Below are 18810 nucleotides of genomic sequence, written 5' to 3'. Positions count from 1 at the left end.
CTCTCTCTCTTTCTTTCTCTCTCTCTCTGTAGAGACATATCTATCTATATTTTATATATATAGAGAGAGGCAATTAAAAGGTTGTGTGTAAAGGTTGTATTCCTTTTTTATATCTCTGTATTTTTGCACTATTTTCTGAGAGATTTTCTGAGAGATTTTTCTTAACAGGAGTTTCAATTTCAAACTGCTCCCCAGTACCCACAGTGTTTCTCCAGGCAGTTCAGGCACTCCTCATTCATTTAATACATATTTACTGAATGATGGCTTTGTGTCAGGAGCTTTTATATGTGCTAAGGATGTAACCATGAGCAAAACATACAAAAATCCCTGCCCTTATGTAGTTGAGCTCACATTCTGCATAAGATTTGATTTGAACAGAGTTGTTGATGTGTGTGTATGCGTGTGTATAACTTTCACCTAATATGTTTGGAGTGAATTCATCGCCATTCTTACCCAGCTATGTTACTGCCAACATGCCTTGGCTTTTGCTGAGCCCTTCACCTATCAGAAGTCCATATGGCTGAAATAATTTGACAGGTGAGTTATGGCAACTCAAATGGCAGAAATAATTTCCAAAAATTTATTCTAAATGACTTATACTCATTATATCCTTACCTAATATGGGTTTATATAATTTGAAAGCAAAAACACCTAGATTTCATTTGATTGACTCATGATGCTATTTTAACATTATATTCTTAATTTTTATCAAGAACCAATGGGAAAAAGTCAAATAAGAAATATTTCTGAATTTTAAGCGAAACTATTTTTAAAGATGCTGTTCATTCTGTCAACTATCATTTGTTAGTTTTCACAGACTAAACTTAAGATTAGTTTCACCAATATCAGAAATGGTAAATCTATACCTAAAGATCTCACAGGCATTAAAAAGATAGGAAGATATTTTGAATAATTTGATGCTAGTAAATTTGACAATTTAAATAAAATAAATTACTTAAAAGGTTTCCAAAAGAGACACAAGAAAAAATATATCTTTAATAGAAGTAGTTATAAAAATATAACCACTAAAAATATGGAATTTAAAATTAAAACACATTCCACAAAGAAAAAGCCTCACTGGTACATTCTTCCAAACATTTAAGAATGAAATAACACCAATTCTATCTAACCTCTTGCAGGAATTAAAAAAAAAGTTAACACTTCCCAACTCATCTTTATACCAAAATCTGAAAGAACATTACTAAAAATGAAAATGATAGGTCAGTGTCTCTCAAGAAGATCAATTCAGATATTAAATAAAATATTAGCAAATGTAACCCAAATGTAACATGTTAAATAATGGATAATACATCACAATCAAGTTTTGGTCATTGCAGGAATGCAAGGTTGTTTAAAATCAATACTCTATAACTTACCACATTAAAAAAATTAAAAAGGAAGAAATGAAACTGTTATTAGCTGTCAACATGGCTGTATACATAGAAAATTCAGGCCAGGCGCGGTGCCTCAAGCCTGTAATCTCAGCACTTTGGGAAGCCAAGGCGGGTGGATCACGAGGTCCAGGGATCAAGGCCATCTGGCCAACATGGTGAAACCCCGTTTCTACTAAAAATACAAAAATTAGCCGGGTGTGGTGGCGCATGCCTGTAGTCCCAGCTACTCGGGAGGCTGAGGCAGGAGAATCGCTTGAACCTGGGAGATGGAGGTTGCAGCGAGCTGAGATCGCGCCACCGCACTCTAGCCTGGCAACAGAGAGAGATTCCGTCTCCAAAAGAAAAAAGAAAAGAAAAGAAAATGAATGTACAGGTAAGCTATTGGAATTAATAAATTTATCAAGGCCAGTGGACACATGGTCAATAGAGAAAAATAAATGTTACTTTTATATAGTAAAAAAAATTAAAAATGGAATGTAAAAGACAGTAACATGTATAACAGCATTGAGAGCCAAAAAATACATTAAGAATAAATCTTTAAAAAGAGAGAAAGAATTCCAACAGAATACTCTAAAACATTATCAACAAAAAGTAATACCTAAATAAATGCGGAAATATATTACAGTATATTCAAGAACTGTAACACCGAATATTACAATGATGTTAATTTTCCTCAACTAGATCTAGAAATTTCATGTAATCCCAATATGAATCTCAGCAGGGTTGTTTAAAATAGATGTTGACAAGGAGATTCTAAAATTAGAAAGTAAATGTAGCACTTTGGTAGGCTGAAGCAGATGGATCACGAGGTCAAGAGTTTGAGACCAGCCTGGCCAACGTGGTGAAACCCCGTCTCTACTAAAAATACAAAAATTAACTGGGTGTGGTGGTGTGTGCCTGTAATCCCAGCTACTGGGGAGGCTGAGGCGGGAGAATGGCTTGAACCCAGGAGGAAGAGGTTGCAGTGAGCCGAGATAGTGCCGCTGCACTCCAGCCCGGGTGAAAGAGCAAGACTCCGTCTCAAAAAAAAAAAAAAAAAAAGGTAAATGTAGTGGGCAAGAATGGTCAAAACAACCTTGAAAAATAAGAGTGAAGTTGGAATATCTACACTACCACATAATAAGACTTACGATAAAGCCAAAATATTAAAACTGGGGTATTGGGGCAAAGATAGCTCAATGAAACAAAATAGAGTCTAGAAACAGACCCAACTAAATATGATCACCAGATAAATGACAAAAGTTTCACTGCAATGTAGTGTGTGTGTATTTGTGTGTGTGTGAGGGGCTATTCCTTTTAATAAGTGGCATTGATAAATTGGATATTAATATGGGAAAATGAACTTTGACTCCTACCATGTGTCAAATGCAAATATCAACTCAAAATAGCACTAAAGGTAAAACACAAAAGGTTCTAGAGTATAACAATGAAAAAACCCTTCATGATCTTGGGGTAGACAAATATTTTTCAACCAGGAAACCAAAAGCACCAATCAAAAGAAGGCAATAGATAAATTAGAGGTCATTAAAATTAAGATATTCTCAGGCCAGATGCTGTAGCTCATGCCTGTAATACCAGCACTTTAGGAGGCCGAGGCAGGAGGATGGCTTGAGCCTAGGAGTCTGAGAACAGCCTGGGGCAATATAGCAAGATTCTGTCTCTACAAAAACAAATACATGAATTAGCTGCACATGGTGGCATGCACCTGTAGTCCTAGCAACTTGGGAGGCTGAGGCAGCATTGCTTGAGCCCCAGAATTTGAGGCTGCACTGAGCTATGATCACACCAGTGCACTCTAGCCTGGGCAACAGCACAAGACCCTGTCTCTATAAAGTAAATAAATAAATAAAATTAAGATATTCTCTTCATTAAAATCACCAGTAAGAGTGTGAAAAGGCAAGCCACAGACTGAGAGAGCATATATCCCAAAAATAACTAGTATTGAGAATATATAAAGAACTTGTAAAAATAAGAAATGACACATCCCAGAAAGAAAATGGAGAAAGATGAAGCACTTCATGAAAGAGGAGATCCAAGTGGTCAGTCAGCACACATAAAAACATTGCTTCACATCATTGGTCACCAGGATAATGCAAATTAAACTACAATGAGCTAATACTACAGGCCCACTAGAATGGCTATTTAAAAAAAAGAAATGAAAATCAACAAACCTGGCAGTAACAAGAGCCATGGGCATGTGGAGCAATCGGAACTCTCATTTCCTGCTAAGAGTGTAAATTGGTACAACTACTTTGGAGAAGTGTTTTGGCAGTTTTTACTAAAGTGGAATATAAGTACATCCTGTGGCTCAGCAGGCTTTACTAGATATGCACTGAAAGGTATAGTACGTACACCAAAACCATGTACTAGAATGTTTATGGCAGCACTATTCATAAAATCCCCAAACTGTAAACAATGCAAAATCCCACCAAAAGTTAACAATATCATGTATATATAAATTATTACATATTCGTATAACAGAATACATCAATAAAAAGAACAAAACCCTACTACATGCAGAAATGGACAAATCTCATAGATGTAATGTTGAGTGAAATAAACCAAACGCAAAAATATACATAAGTTACTATATTTATGTAGGCAAAACTAAATGATGGAAATAAAAGTTAGATTGTAGTTACCTTTGAGGGAACACTGAGCAGAAGCACAAAGTAGCTGTTGGAGGTGCTGATTATGTTCTAGATCTTGAGCTGGGTGATAGTTACATAACCCTATTCACTTTGAAGAATTCACGAAGATTTCTGAATTTTACTTTGTGTATGCTATAGTTCTATAAAATTATACAAAAATTAAGAATATTTTATTTAGAAAAAATGTCTAAAAATATTTTTACTCATAAAAATGTGGTTTATTTGATCAAATTAAAAAATATGCACAAAACAAACATAAAGAAAGGCTGGGCACCATGGCTCACACCTATAATCCCAGCACCTTTGGAGGCCAAGGCAGGAGGATTGCTTGAGGCCAGGAGTTTAAAACCAGCCTGGTCAACATAGCAAGACTCTGTCTCTATAAAAGAAAAATAAAAAAATTAGCTGGGCGTGGTGGCTTGCACTGTAGTCTTAGCTACGCAGAAGGCAGAGGCTGGAGGATCAGTTGAGTCCAGGAGTTCAAGGCTGCAGTGAGTCATGATCGCACCACTGTACTCTAGCCTTGGTGATAGAGCAAGACCCTCTCTCAAAAACAAACAAAAAAAAGCAATTACTGTCTTCCTCTTTTTTCTTCATTACCAAAAACCTTAAAGATAATCTATCAATTTTAGTAACAATATTGATTTAGGTGGTTTATTTCCTTCTTTCTCCTTCTAAATGGCTTTTGATTTTTTTTATTTCCAATCGTTATATGTGTGTCTTCAATTATATACCAATGCATATTCTCTGAAAGAAGTTACTGATGCAAATAAGTATGAAAGGTACTGTTTTAGGTATGAACTGTGGTTTCCATTTTTCTCTTTTTAACTTTTTTTTAGGTTCAGGGGTACATTTGCTGTATGGGAAAATTACATGTTGCAGGAGTTTGGTGTACAAATTATGTCATCACCCAGGTAATAAGCATAGTACTCCATAGTTTTTCAATCCTTACCAAAAAAACTAAAAATGAACAACAAAAACAGAATGAAAAAACCCCAGGATAGTTGGCTTATCCTTTAAAAATTTCAATTACACATACGTCACTTAATGATGGGGGTATCTGAGAAATGTGTTACTAGGCAATTTCATCCTTGTTCAAATATCAGAATGCACTTACACAAACCTAGGTGGCGTAGCCTACTACACACCTAGGCTACTTGGTATAGCTTATTGCTCCTAGGCTACAAACCTGTAGAACATATTACTATACTGCATATGTAGGCAGTTGTAACACAAGGAAAGTATTTGTGTATCTTAAGAAATCTAAACATAGAGAAGGTACAGTAAAAATATGGTATAGTTGACTTTAAAAGGTACACCTGTAGAGTGTGTACTTCATAAATGGAGCTTGAAGAACTTGGTGTTTCTTTGAGTGGGTTAGTGAGTGAGTGGTGGGCAAATGTGATGGCCCAAGATATTACTGAACACTACTATAGACTTTATCAACACTACTGACTTAGGCTGCACTAAATTTATGCAAACATATTTTTCTTTCTTCAATAATAAATTACCCTTAGCTTACTGTACTTTTTTGACTTTATAAACTTTTAATTTTTAAAAACATTTTAACTCTTGTAATAACACTTAGCTTAAAATGCAAACACCTTGTATAGCTATGCAAAACTATTTTTTTCTTTATAGCCTCATTCTATGAGCTTTTTTGTATTTTCAATATGCATTATTTATATATTTTTTTACTTTTTAAACTTTTTTGTTAAAAACAAAGGCACAAACACATACTTAGTCTAGGCCAACAGAGGGTCATCATGATCACTGTCCTCTCCCTCCACATCTTGTCCTCTGGGAGGTGTTCAGGGGCAATAACACTCACGGAGTTACTCCTATGTCATCTCCTATGGTAATAATGCCTTCTTCTGGAATACCCCCTGAAGGACCTGCCTGAAACTGTTTTACGGTTCACTTTTTTTAATAAGTGGAAGAATACCATAAAATAATGACCGGAAGTATATTATAGTAAATTCATAAACCGGTAACATAGTTGTTTATTATCATTATCCAGTGTTATGTTCTGTACATAGTTGTATGTAAATATGACTGGCAGTGCAGTAGGTATGTTTACATTTAGCATCACCTCAAACATGTGAGTAATGTGTTGTGCTATGACATAATGACAACTACAACATCACTAGGTGATAGGATATATTTAGCTCCATTATAATTTCATGAGATCACTGTCAGTGTAGGCGATGCATCATTGACCCAAGCCTGACTGTAAATGGAAAAGACCAACATGACCACTAGATGGAGACAAAACCCAAGACTGAAGTTTTCTAATAAAAAGTTACACATTCATGTAAAAAAATGAAGTCTTAAAGAAATAAAAAGTTTTAGTATATTACCAGAGTAAATAGGTTACTTCATGTTACTTGTGCTTAATTCTATAGATCTAAAACAGGTCTCAAGAAATCATCTCAGTTTGTCTTACAGCACAACCAAATAAACAATGGAATGTTGAATGCTACCGTTTCTCTTCGGAAAAGTAGATGCTAAAACCACTTTGGTAGCCTCTTCTAGGTTCTAACAGTCCTGATTTAAATGAAAAGCCAGCCAAATCCTTCTTATATAGTAATAAACAATGGGACATTGAATGCTATCGTTTTTCTTTGGAAAAGTAGATGCTAAAACCACTTTGGTACCCTCTTTTAGGTTCTAACAGTCCTGATTTAAATTAAAAGCCAACCAAATCCTTCTTATATAGTAACTAGCTATCTTTTCAAATTTCTTGAATCCTGCCAAATGGACTAATTATTTTAAAGCAATTATTTTGTTTCCCATTCTGTCATTTAATGGAGAGATTGCACCTTCTGATTATAAAGGATGTGTTACTTGGAATTTTAAAATTCCAGTGAATTGGTGAAATGTATTTTTTTAAATAACAGGCCCCCCCTGAAGATATATCCCTAGAATTTGAGGATGAGTTCATCTTATGCTTGCCATGGAAAATAATAAAAGAATAAAATGAGTTATTTCTGGATATCTATTTTTAAAAATCAACTTCATAAAAATATAATTTATATACAAAAACCCTACATTACTCTTTAAAACCCAGTGACTTTGACAGTTGTGTACACCTGCAAAATCATTACCACAATCAAGCTATGGTGTATTTCCATCACCTCCAAAAGGTTCTCTCTGCCCTTTTGTAGTCCAACCTCTGTCCCTGTGACCAAGAAACCACTGAACTGCTTTCTGCCTATAAATGAGTTCATGTTTTTTCCAAGAATATATTCAGTTGTTCCAGCACCATTTGTTTAAGAGAACGTCCCATTGAATTCCTTGACACCTTTGTCAAAAATTAATTGATCATCTATATCTGAATTTATTTCTAGACTGTATTCTGTTCTATGGATCCACATGTCCATCCACCAATACTACACTGTCTCAATACTGTTGTTTCATAGCTAGTCTTAAAATCAGGTTGTAAAAATCCTGACTTTAACGTTTTCTTTTTCTTTTTGACACGGAGTCTCACTCTGTTGCCCAGGCTGGAGTGCAGCGGCGTGATCTTGGTTCACTGCAGCCTCCGCCTCCTGGATTCAAGGAAAAGCAATTCTCCTGCCTCAGCCTCCCGAGTAGCTGGGACTACAGGGGTGTGCCACCATGCCCGGTTAATTTTTATTTTTTTTTGTATTTTCAGTAGAGATGGGGTTTCACCGTGTTGGCCAGGATGCTCTTGATCTCCTGATCTCGTGATCTGCCCACCTTGGCCTCCCAAAGTGTTGGGATTACAGGTGTGAGCCTGTTTTCTTTTTAAATATTGCTTTGGCTCTTAGGATTTTCAACTACTAGGATTTTTGCTTATCTATGTTTGTGTGCCATAAAATGCAATTCTCTCCTTGTTGCATGAGTCCTCTTATATGAGGTGTCTAAAATAGTCATGCTCCTAGAAACAGAAAGTAGAATGGTGGCTGCCAGGATCTGGGGCAAGGGAAAATGGGGAGTAGCTATTCAATGAGTATAAAGTTTTAGTTATACGAGATGAGTAATTTCTAGAGATCTGCTGTACAATCTAGAATCTCTGTAATTCTAGAGATCTATAAGCATTGTGCTTATAGATAAAAAAATACTATGCACTAAAATTTTAAGAGGGCAGATCTCATGTTAAGTGTTCTTCACACAATAACAAAACAAGAAATTTGCACACATGTATGGAATCCTACATGGAAGGGGAATAAAATTAATAGATTTAGTGGCCAAGCATGCTGGCTCACACCTGTATTCCCAGCACTTTGGGAGGTCGAGGCCAGCAGATTACTTGAGGCCGGGAGTTCAAGACCAGCCTGGCCAACATAGTGAAACCCGGTCTCTACTAAAAACACAAAAAATTAGCTGGGCATGGTAGCACACGCCTGTAATCCCAGCTACTTGGGAAGCTGAGGCATGAGAATCACTGGAACCTAGAAGGCAGAGGTTGCAGTGAGCCGAGATCGTGCCAGTGCACTCTAGCCTGGGCAATAGTGAGTCTATCTCAAAAAGAAAAAAAACAAAAATTAAAAAAAAATTAAATAAATTTAGTTATAGCCTATGTACAACATATACTTTATATGTGGATAAATGGCAAGCATATTTAAAAGTAGATATAAGTAACTAAATTCAAAAAATATAAACTGCACCTTTAAAAGCAAACGCAGTTGCTTTTGCTCCTGATAGTAATTTTTATGTCCTCAAACCCTACTGTAAATAAACTACATAAAAATAATATTTAAGAAAATGGAATTTTGGTTATTATGATTGACAGACTAACTGGTGGTATATAGATAATATTCAAAAACACCACAGGTAAAAAGTTGTGATATTTGAACATGAGCTTTCTGGGAACGTAAGAAAATACACTACACATGCACCAAATGATGCATTCTTTAATCAACTTCACAAATACATGTCAAATACTAGTGTGTGGTGAAGAGGAAAGGTGGTAGAACCAGATAGACAAACCTCCATCATGCGCACATAGCATGACAATGGGCAATCCGTGTAAGTTCTATAAGCCTGATTTCCTTTTTGTACAATGATATGTATCTCAGAGAGTTGTTGTGAGGCTCACATGGTATCACACAAGCGACGCACATACAGCATAGTTGGCCTACAGTGAGCACTCAGTTGTTAGCTATTGTCACAGAGGTTTGGTGTACCAATAAGAACGTTCATAAAGATCAGATGATTTCATTCATGCATTACATAAAAGATGACTGGAGGACATTGATAAACACATGTAGCTTTTTTTTTTTAAACAATATGATTTCAATGTATTTCATATTGAAATTTATTTTTAAAGTATTAAAGAAATTGACAAAATAAATTACACCATATGATTTTTACATTTAAATAACAAACTAGCCTACAACAAGATAGACATTATCCCTGATTTACATATGAGAAAATTGAGGTTTTTTTTTTTTTTTGCCCAAAGTCACCCACAGGTGGCACTGAGGATTTGAACTCAGTTTGTCTCACTCAAAGTGTAATGCTCTGTGTAACCCATCCTTCTTTGCCTCCAGGGAATGACTCAGGCATGTAGATCTGTGCTTTCAATGGACTAGCCATTAGACAAACATGGCTGAGAACTTGAAATGTGACTAGTCTAAATTCAGATGTGCTTTAAAATACACCCTGCATTTTGAAGATTTACTATAAAAAAAAATCTGAATAATTTTAAAATATTTCTTTCATATTTTGGATGTATTATCCTAATATATATACATATAATTAATTTTACCTGTTTTTGTTTTAATATTGCTCTTATGATTTTCCACTTCTAAGATTTTTGCTTATCTATGTTTGTGTGCCATAAAATGCAATTCTCTCCTTATTGCATGAGTCCTCTTATATGAGGTATCTAAAATAGTCATGCTAAAAACATAAAATTACATATGTGGCCCACATGTTTCTATGTGTTGGCACTGATTTAGATCATTTCCATTTAGGTTCTGAGAAGTAAAATTTTGGAGTTTCAAAGGGAAATTTCCAGGAATTTAAAACATCAATCAGCTACACTTAATCCTTCTTGGTTTACTCTCTTCTGAACTTAATAAGCATAGACCTTAAATATCCTTTAGAGAAAGCATTTCATATTGAACAAATTGAGTGGTCATCTAGCAACCCTACAGATGGACTGGAGCATCTTATGATAAACAAATTACAGGAAAGACATAATCAAGGATTTGGTGATCTTATTTCGTAGGTAGTTGCATAAATTCCTAGAGCCAGTGCAGGTAGGGTCAAGATGGTATATGTGTTGATCAGGAATCAAAAGTTGATCCAGAGATTTCATTTTGGTATAGGACATAAATCTCAGAATAGTCTCTGGGCTTCTTTTGATCATGATTTTCCAGCATAGTGTTAGATAACATAATAGATGTCAAATAATAAAAATAAATGTCTTCATATTATAGTATAAAGACTTTAAATCCCACCACTGTGGTAGGCTGTGGGTTGGAAGGCTCCCTGGAAAAGCGTATTTAAGATTCATAAAAGCAAAGCCAACTAGTTCCACTTTAGGCCTAAGAATTATGATATGAACCTTGAACATTCACAAAAATTATCTCTTCCTCAAGCATAGGTTAATCAAAATTAAGCCCTTAGTTATGAAAAACTCAGATTTCATTTTTTAATAAGTCTTCATACAGGCTTTTCAAGATTAGAGAAAATTCTGTTTGCAAACTGAGCTATTTAGCCTGCCTACACTGGAAAGTAGAAGTAATCCTCTCAAAGCACAATTAGTAACTGCCTTCTGTGGACAGAGCAGTCTACTAAATGTTCTGGAAAGTATAAATGAAGCAGACAATACAAATTCTGCCCTCAGGGGTGGGATTTGTCTTATATGTAGAATTTGCTCTCTAGCATCAGTGAGTGTTGAGGTCTGAAAACAAGGGAGTAGACACATCTTAGGTCCTTATTGGAAACAAGACTTCTTTGGCTTCATACTTAAATGGAAAGTTTACATGGAAAATCATGGGTGCAATCCATTCTCAAATGAGAAAGGAGCCATCAGCTCTGTGACTTTCAGGCTAAGCAGCCTCATTCAGCAGTCTGCTTGGATAAATAAGGTCTTATTCTATCATCACTGCCTGTCAGCTGTACCTGTCATTTGGTGTCACTAACTTAGGCCAGATCAAACAGAAAGCAACCTCTTTCTGCCACAAAGCATCTCCCTAGGCAGAGCTCACAACATAAACTAAAGCACTAACTCTCAAGAGCCTGTTGCCACGATGATTCAGTTCATGTATTATCTCTGACTTTTCTGAGATCATCTAATAAGTTCTAACCAAAAATAAATATTTAATATTTCATTAAATAACATTATTACTTAGTCTAGGGTGACTGGGTTACATAGGATGGCTTGAAAGAGATAAGCCTTGGTGGACATTTAAAAAATTTAACTGAAGTAAAGAGCAATTGGTTTAGTTCTCTTCCCCTAGAGTGTTCTCATGTTGAGAAGACAAAACTTTGGGAACAATCACAGAGGGGCTAGGTACACAATGCAAAATTGCTGCTGGAGAAACTGAGAGAGTAGATATTAAATAACTAAGTGCACGCTGGATGAATAATGTTCTGGATCCAAGAAAGACATACACAGGTAAAAAATGAATTCATGCCTTTTGTGTTGTTGAAAACTTCTACTTTATTTTTCTCAAATATTTTTACTTATGCTTTTTGTCATTATCCACAGTGTTTTTTTTTTTTTTTAAGCCTGAGCCACTTTGTGGTTTTAGCCTCAATATAATCATCATCCCCTTACTCTTAGACTAATTCCTTTTCCCTTGTCACTTAGGCTTTGTATAGTTTGTAAAAATGAGGACCTTAGAAAATCAACATTTCCTGTGAACTTGAGAGACTATATGAGCAGTGCCCCAATCAGTAGGATTAGGCATGTAAAACCAGTTGGATAGCAGATATATTATGATCTGTTGGACAAAGGTATAGTTGTGTGCATGTCTACAAGGTCATTGTGATTTGCCATTAGCATAAGGATCATGTAGGTTGACCAGGGTGAGGTAGGACTATCCACAGGATTGTGTAAATTGTGGTAGGGGAGGCAGTATACAATATTCATGAATTAAACACCTCGCTAACTGCTTTCCTGAAAATGGTCTGTGTTCTAAAAGACAAAGATCTAGCTTTTTTGCTGTTTTTTTCTTTAACTTATGAAGATGCAAGCCACTATACGTTACTTGCTCTAGTTTAAAGTGAAAGCAACTGGCTATGGTAAGGTAGAGAAGACAGCTAAATTGTATCAGAATATTTAAGACTTCTAAATTAAGTTCTGAGTTACCTCACCTTATAAAAATATATGTCAATATACTAAGTACTCAACAAAGATCCAGGATGTGGGATATTTAAAAATACATCTCTCTTGGATCAGCACCAAAAATATCAGTTTCTGTACAACCCGTGTCAAGTTTTTAAGTATACACACATTAAAATTAGTTCTGATAAAAAATCACGAACTCCACAGAAATCATTAAATATATATGCAAATTACTTTTAAATACATTCTGACATCAAAGTCAGGCAATTCACTTGGAAGAATGTTATAATGAATATCACTGAATTTTTGTAGTAAGATGTTTGACGTCAACTTTGATTATGGGAATACTTTACATCTCACACAAAGGAGGCACTGGTACTTAGAAACTTAAGAAAATTACTAGAATTGTTAAGACTGAGGTGAAGAATTTGTACAGCCTTCCACAATTTCAAAGAGGTAGTGATAGATACTTGTCCTCCTGGCAATATCACATGCAGTTTCTTCCAGGTTGTTTTTCAGCCCTGGTTTGACGTAACGGTTCATCAAGAGGAGTTCTAGGGTATCCTTGCTGTCTCTGTTTCCAGCAGCAAGATGCAAGGGGGTCAAGAGGCCTTTTGTTTGGGCATTGATATCTGCATCATGCTGCAGTAAGAAAGAAGCCACTCTGGTATTATTCCACTTACAAGCACTGTGCAGGGGCGTCCAGCCATCCACAGTCACTGCATGAACGTCTGCCCCCTGTGCAATGAGCTCCCGGACAATATCTAAGTGTCCACTGTAGGCTGCGCGATGAAGAGGGGTATACTCATCTTCATCCCTAGTGTTCACATGAGTGGCCTTTTCAGAAAGTAGTCTCCGCACTGTAGTCAGCTGAGAAGAAAAATGGAAATCTTTCAACTCAACTCAAACCAAAACAATAACCAAAACAAAATTTTCTTGTGGTGTTAGATTTAATTAGGTTGAATAAAAACTTGTTAGCAGATGACTTTAAAATGAAAATAATTTAAGATCTCTTTTTTGGGAGTAGAGGACTACTGGTGTGAGAATGAACAAGTTAGTGTTAACTATACTTTGTTGCTTCTAAGAATGAGATTCTCTGAATATCAAACCATACCCTTACTCCTGGTCCAACTAAGGTTCATTGCATAAAAGCTTCAGTCCAATGAATATCATAGGTTTTAATTGTATTTAATATTTTATATGTTATCTGTGAAGAAAACATAACTGCTTGATTTTTCTATTGGATTATCACACCAATATACACACTGTATGAAACTTTTAAAAATAAAACTTTTAACAAAAGAATAAAGTATTAATAGGGAATTCTAGGGATTTAAGAGCTCAATTCCTTCTCAATACAACCTTAGAAACATCCTTTTAGGTTGTAATTTTTAGTTTGTTCTATGGGCCTCTGGTTAAATGTGGCATGCTCTTGGGTTAAAAAGCTATTTAAAAATGCAAGACCCTTTTAGTTATTAGTTTACTAAAACAGACATGGGGAAACTTAGTAAAATTAGGTGGAAGTGGCCAAGCAGAGGGAATAAGCTTTTGATGTTCATTCCACTTGGATGATCCTGGGCAAATTAATATTCCTGAATCTCAATTTCTTACTCTATAAAAGAGAAGAGTATTACTTATAGAGATACATGAGGATTAAATAATGTAATAAGGTACCTGGTATAGTTAGTATTTAATAAATGTTAGTTTCCATCCTCTTTCCTAAATGATCCTAATGACTTTATATAAATGATTTTAAAATATAGATGATTGCTTGCTATCTTTCTAGATAATTATCCTTAAACCCCCAAATAATACCTAGCATGACACTTTGCAGCTTAATATGTGCTTTCATGTACATTGTCTCATTTGGTCCTCACAATCAAGAGATAGGTATGACGGCCATAACAGTAAAGGCAGGCCTTCTGGCTTGAACCCAGTGCTATTCCTACTGTCACAGTTCCTTCTGTAATCTTTTTTTTTTACCCGATTTTTTTCAGCAGCCCAAAGAAGCAATTTGCTTGGGTCTTTTTCCATTTTTTTTTCTTGCAATCGATACCACTCTTCATTTTTGTCATCTTGCTCCTCATCTTCATCAGAATTGCCTACCCAAAGACTTTGAGTACCAGTAGGAATAAGGTGTCCATGTGTTTCCAACAATTCAAGTTGGTTAAAGTGTTCAGAAAAATCCAAGGAATTCTCTTGGTCTGGTATTCCATCATCATTTCCTTTTTCTTTTTCCATTTTTACTACTATTCTAAATAAAAAGCATTTCAAATGCCAGGGTATAATCTTCCTAGAGATAAATTATGACTGCTTTGTTCATCAAGACCTGAAAACACAAATACAAAAGTTATTAGTAAAACAATAATTCAGGCTTTATCAACTGCATAGATAAGTCTCGCAAACATATACAATTAAACCCTGTGTAAACTCTTGTTTTTCTTATGGTATTCCTTACATACACTAAATACTGGTGCTGACAGAAAACAACGAAAGAAAGAAGCGTTAGACCACTATTAGATCACAGATGATCTTTAGTGGTCTAACGCTTCTTACTTTCGTTGTTTTCTTCTAAGTCAACTATATTATTATATAACTATTATTATTATTATATTATATATATATTTTTTTGAGACGGAGTCTCACTCTGTTGCCCAGGCTGGACTGCAGTGGCCGGATCTCAGCTCACTGCAAGCTCCGCCCCCCGGGTTCACGCCATTCTCCTGCCTCAGCCTCCCGAGTAGCCCGGACTACAGGCGCCCGCCACCTCGCCCGGCTAGTTTTTTGTATTTTTTAGTAGAGACAGGGTTTCACCGTGTTAGCCAGGATGGTCTTGATCTCCTGACCTCGTGATCCGCCCGTCTCGGCCTCCCAAAGTGCTGGGATTACAGGCTTGAGCCACCGCCCCCGGCCATAACTATTATTTTTAATCTACTGGTTTAGGTATGATGGTATTATGCTAAGAGTGATGAATGCTTGAAGGTTTTGAAGTATAACTAATACAGTGAAGAAGGTGCATTCAAGATTTTTATAAACTAGACACACAGATAATATAGAGCAGAAATAAAAACTTCTAATTCCTAAAAAAACTACTTGGAAGAATCAGGGATTCTTGAAGATGTTAGCCCCCAAAAGGACATCTGTCCCAATCTCTCATTGGAGCAGATATCTTTATCACAACATCTACACTAATTATCCTATGTCTACTTTGATAATTTCAGGCCTAGGAAAATTCACTGCTTTAAAAAGTAGTCCTATTTATTGATAGGCAACTATAGTTCTTAGTTAGGTCCTTGTTTTCAACTGAATTTTGGCTGTCATTCATTCCTTCATTCAACTAATATGAATAGAATGTCTGGTATGTGTCAATTTCTGGGTACTGGGATTCAATAATGAGCAAGATCCTCAGGAAGCTTACTCTAGTGTAGGTGACTGGCAAAGACGTCATGTGACTGGCAAAGACAACATGGTAAGTACTACTACAAGACTTTATCTAGAAACCATGAGTATACAGGAAGTTCATAATTCCCCTAGTTCTAAGGGATTAAAGAAGGCTTCCTGAAGGAACTGATGTTTATTCTGTTAAGCCGTCATATTAATTTATAAACCAGTATCAGCTTAAAGAGTTACACAGCATATAAACCTTAATCAATTACAGAAAAGGAGAATAACCAATAGATAGTTTAAAAATACCAGTTCCCAGCCTCCCAACTCTATTTGTCGAAATCTTATCAGTCTTTCAAGGCTCTTCTCAGATGTTATCTCTTCCATTCTTTCTTGATCCTCTCATTTAGATCACTTTCTGCTTTCTACTTTTTTTGGTGCTACATTGTATTTCACCACTAACTTTGTTCTTGTTTTTGCCCCTTAAAAGATTATAAGTTTAAAGATAATGACCACATTTAACTTATATTTATATCTCCTACTTGTCTATAGAAGGCATTAAGTATGTGTAGCATTATATTTAATTAAAGTCTTGTCGCTTGATTTTGCCTGGAATGGATTCTGAGAAGTTCCAGAGTTAGGCATACCCCCAAGATACTGATTTCTGGTACCTAATCTCACAAGTTTAACAGTATACAATCTTAATGTGGTATTAAATTTTATTACTAGTGGCAATAGCACTAAACTCAAGTTTAAATCTATTACTCACATCCAGTAACTTTTCTGGACCTGTTACTTTATTGTAAAATGTAAGAATTTTACTAAAGTGTTCCTAAGGTCAATCCGGCTTTTCAGTTACCCTTGGAATCAGAGACACCCAATCAGAATCGCTTTGTATTTTATTAATTCTCCTGGAGCTTCCACTTTTTCTTTGATTCTCAAACTAATTCCTGAACCTTGCAACACAAAAGTGACCATACATCAATTCATTAAACACTTAACAGAGGCTAAAAAATAAAAGTTCACTTGTAACTATATCAAATATAGTAACCTTATACCACAGATCTTATCCTCTTCCTCAACATGCTTTTCCTTTTAATAAAAACTCCCTTTATATAAATTTTGAGTTTACAGATTCAGATACAACAAATTATATATAAAATTTTACTGGTATATTTAGTTTAAAAAGCCAAACCTAGGCGCATCTACCCGATTCACAGTTAAAAACAAAACTGATTACTTGATGATGATATTCCTGATATTCAAACAACTCAGTGATGGGGGTGGGGGGAGTATAAACCTTACAGATGAAGGAGGTTCAGATAGATAAAACAACTTGCCCTAGATCAAGGACCCTTCAGTGGAACTGAAAGGGCAGACGTTCTAATTCAAAAGTTCCACATTATTTTTCGCTGCACTATACATCTTACTGTTATCAGCACAAAGCAATGCAGCTGTGCTGAACTCAAGGCCCTATGGGTGACACCTGTAGAGAGTCTGGCGAGTGGGAGGGAGGGAGAGGGGATCCAGCTTCGACACTCTGCCACGGGCCGGGAACTCACAGGCCCGCGAGCTCCGCCTGAGGCCTTCTAAATAGCCAATAGCGGAGAAGCGGCTTCAGCCCTACCTGGGGACCAGGACGCGGCCTGACCTGCAGGGCTCGGCCTGTGTCCACAGGCTACCCACCCGCACTGGCTCAGGAGTTCTTAGATGGCGCGGGTCCACCAGAAAGCGCGGTCCGGGACAGGGAGTAACTACCCACCTGACAGAAGGGAAAATCGCCGCCTTGCATCTCACTTCCGGGTTTGTCTCCTCGGCAGCTCAAGATTGGCTCCTGCGTGAGGGCGGGGCCTCGCCGCTACTTTCCCCGCCCCTTCACGGCGTGCGATAGCCAATGAGAACCGAACTGGACTTGAAGCGTCTACGTTTCCCATGAAGTGTCGCGAGAGAAACGGACGCCGTTCTCTCCCGCGGAATTCAGGTTTACGGCCCTGTGGGTTCTCAGAGGCAAGTTTGGACCGTGTTGTTTTCTTCTCACGGATCCTGCCCTTTCTTCCTGGAAAGAAGACAGCCTCAGGTCCCTATTGTGGGGCTTTGAAGAGTCCAGGAGTGGGGTAATTTAGGAATCGCATTCGTCTCCTGTTTCTGCAGGTTCCCAGGCTGAAGCCCAGAGTTAACTGGAACCTCGGAAAGAACGGGCCGAGTGGGCCGGGGAGGGGTCTTGGCGGGCTCTGCGTTCTGATTTCCAGGCGCCGGGCGGTGAGGGCGTGTTGAGGCTTGGAATCCCGACGGAATCTGGAGCTCCAGATGTGGTGGGGGTTGTCTCGCGGTGGCAGCCACTCTTCCCCAAACCTGGCTGTTTTCAGTCATCCTGCTGGTGCCTAAAGATGTTCCTCCGCAGACCACGTGTTTGTTTTTTGCACTCGCTTTAAACGCGGGTCCCTTCCCTTTTCCAAACTAGCCAGGTCCTTTAAAAAAAAAAAAATCGTGTGTTTGAGCAGGAAATACAGGATTGCCTCCGTTCTCCAGAGGAACCTATGCCTGCAACTTAAAAATATCTGCACATCTAGAGTTGTTTGTGTGTTGAACCACAACCATATGTGATCCTTTTTGCCCATTTGTTTAGCATACATTAATTTCCCATAAGAGCACGGGAAAGGAAAATAGGAGTTTAATCATCCTGGTGAAATTAGGATGGCACTGGAGATGTATTATTTCTATGCTTAGTTCATTAAAAAAATTAAAGTATAATGGGTGTTTAGATGAAAATGAGACTTCTAGATTTGCCAGTCTGCTTAAGACGTCTGTACCTTGTGCAGCGTAAATCATGTTGGTTAAATACGTGCAGGCTTTTTAAAAAATGTGTTTTATAATGTAATTTTGTTTTTAGAATTTCTAGAATTTGGAATCGAGTGCATTTTCTGACATTTGAGTACAGTACCGAGGGGTTCTTGGAGAAGAACCTGGTCCCAGAGGAGCTTGACTGACCTTAAAAATGAGTACTGCAGATGCTCTGTAAGCACCATACTTCTGGAATCCCTTGTTATTTTGGGTTTCTAAAGCTCGTCAACTGTGATCACAATAAAATAAAACTTATTTAATAAGCAGTAAA

General features: G+C 36.9%; 2 protein-coding genes and 1 long non-coding RNA gene across 10 annotated transcripts in view; 2 read left to right on the top strand and 1 right to left on the bottom strand.

The window, feature by feature from the left end:
• Positions 1 to 1640: 1640 nt before the first annotated feature.
• Positions 1641 to 17652, top strand: LOC144334446 (uncharacterized). The gene is made up of 3 exons (XR_013404263.1): positions 1641 to 1767; positions 4885 to 4959; positions 17519 to 17652. It is a non-coding gene; the product is annotated as an uncharacterized LOC144334446 (long non-coding RNA).
• Positions 11663 to 17495, bottom strand: ANKRD49 (ankyrin repeat domain 49). 2 transcript variants are annotated; one of them, XM_028832542.2, is made up of 3 exons: positions 17326 to 17493; positions 14298 to 14643; positions 11663 to 13184 (listed from the first exon to the last, which is right to left on the bottom strand). In XM_028832542.2, exons 2-3 carry the CDS (start codon positions 14553 to 14555, stop codon positions 12723 to 12725), a joined length of 720 nt encoding a protein of 239 aa, XP_028688375.1. In that variant the 5' UTR covers positions 14556 to 14643; positions 17326 to 17493; the 3' UTR covers positions 11663 to 12722.
• MRE11 (MRE11 homolog, double strand break repair nuclease) overlaps positions 17652 to 18810 on the top strand; it is a 78028-nt gene continuing 76869 nt past the window's right edge. For 4 of the 7 annotated variants that reach the window (XR_013404262.1, XR_003722726.2, XM_015115486.3 and 1 more), the window contains exons 1-2: positions 17652 to 17812; positions 18589 to 18713. Coding sequence is in view for 5 of the 7 variants with exons in the window: in XM_015115486.3 (XP_014970972.2) it covers positions 18694 to 18713 (20 nt within the window). In the remaining 2 variants the exon portion in view is untranslated. The remainder of the gene's footprint in view (positions 17813 to 18588; positions 18714 to 18810) is intronic. The other 3 variants (XM_077964214.1, XM_077964213.1, XM_028833912.2) reach the window with 2 other exon arrangements.

Source organism: Macaca mulatta, chromosome 14 (assembly GCF_049350105.2).
Source record: "Macaca mulatta isolate MMU2019108-1 chromosome 14, T2T-MMU8v2.0, whole genome shotgun sequence".
NCBI lineage: Eukaryota > Metazoa > Chordata > Mammalia > Primates > Cercopithecidae > Macaca > Macaca mulatta.
Note: the sequence above shows the minus strand (reverse complement) of the source record. Positions and strands in the feature narration are given on the sequence as shown.

Coding starts and splice junctions, on each gene's coding strand:
- ANKRD49 (XM_028832542.2), bottom strand. CDS start 14,555: ATGGAAAAAGAAAAAGGAAATGATGATGGAATACCAGACCAAGAGAAT. Junction 13,185..14,297: donor GGGCTGCTGAAAAAAATCGG/GTAAAAAAAAAA, acceptor TTTTCTTCTCAG/CTGACTACAGTGCGGAGACT.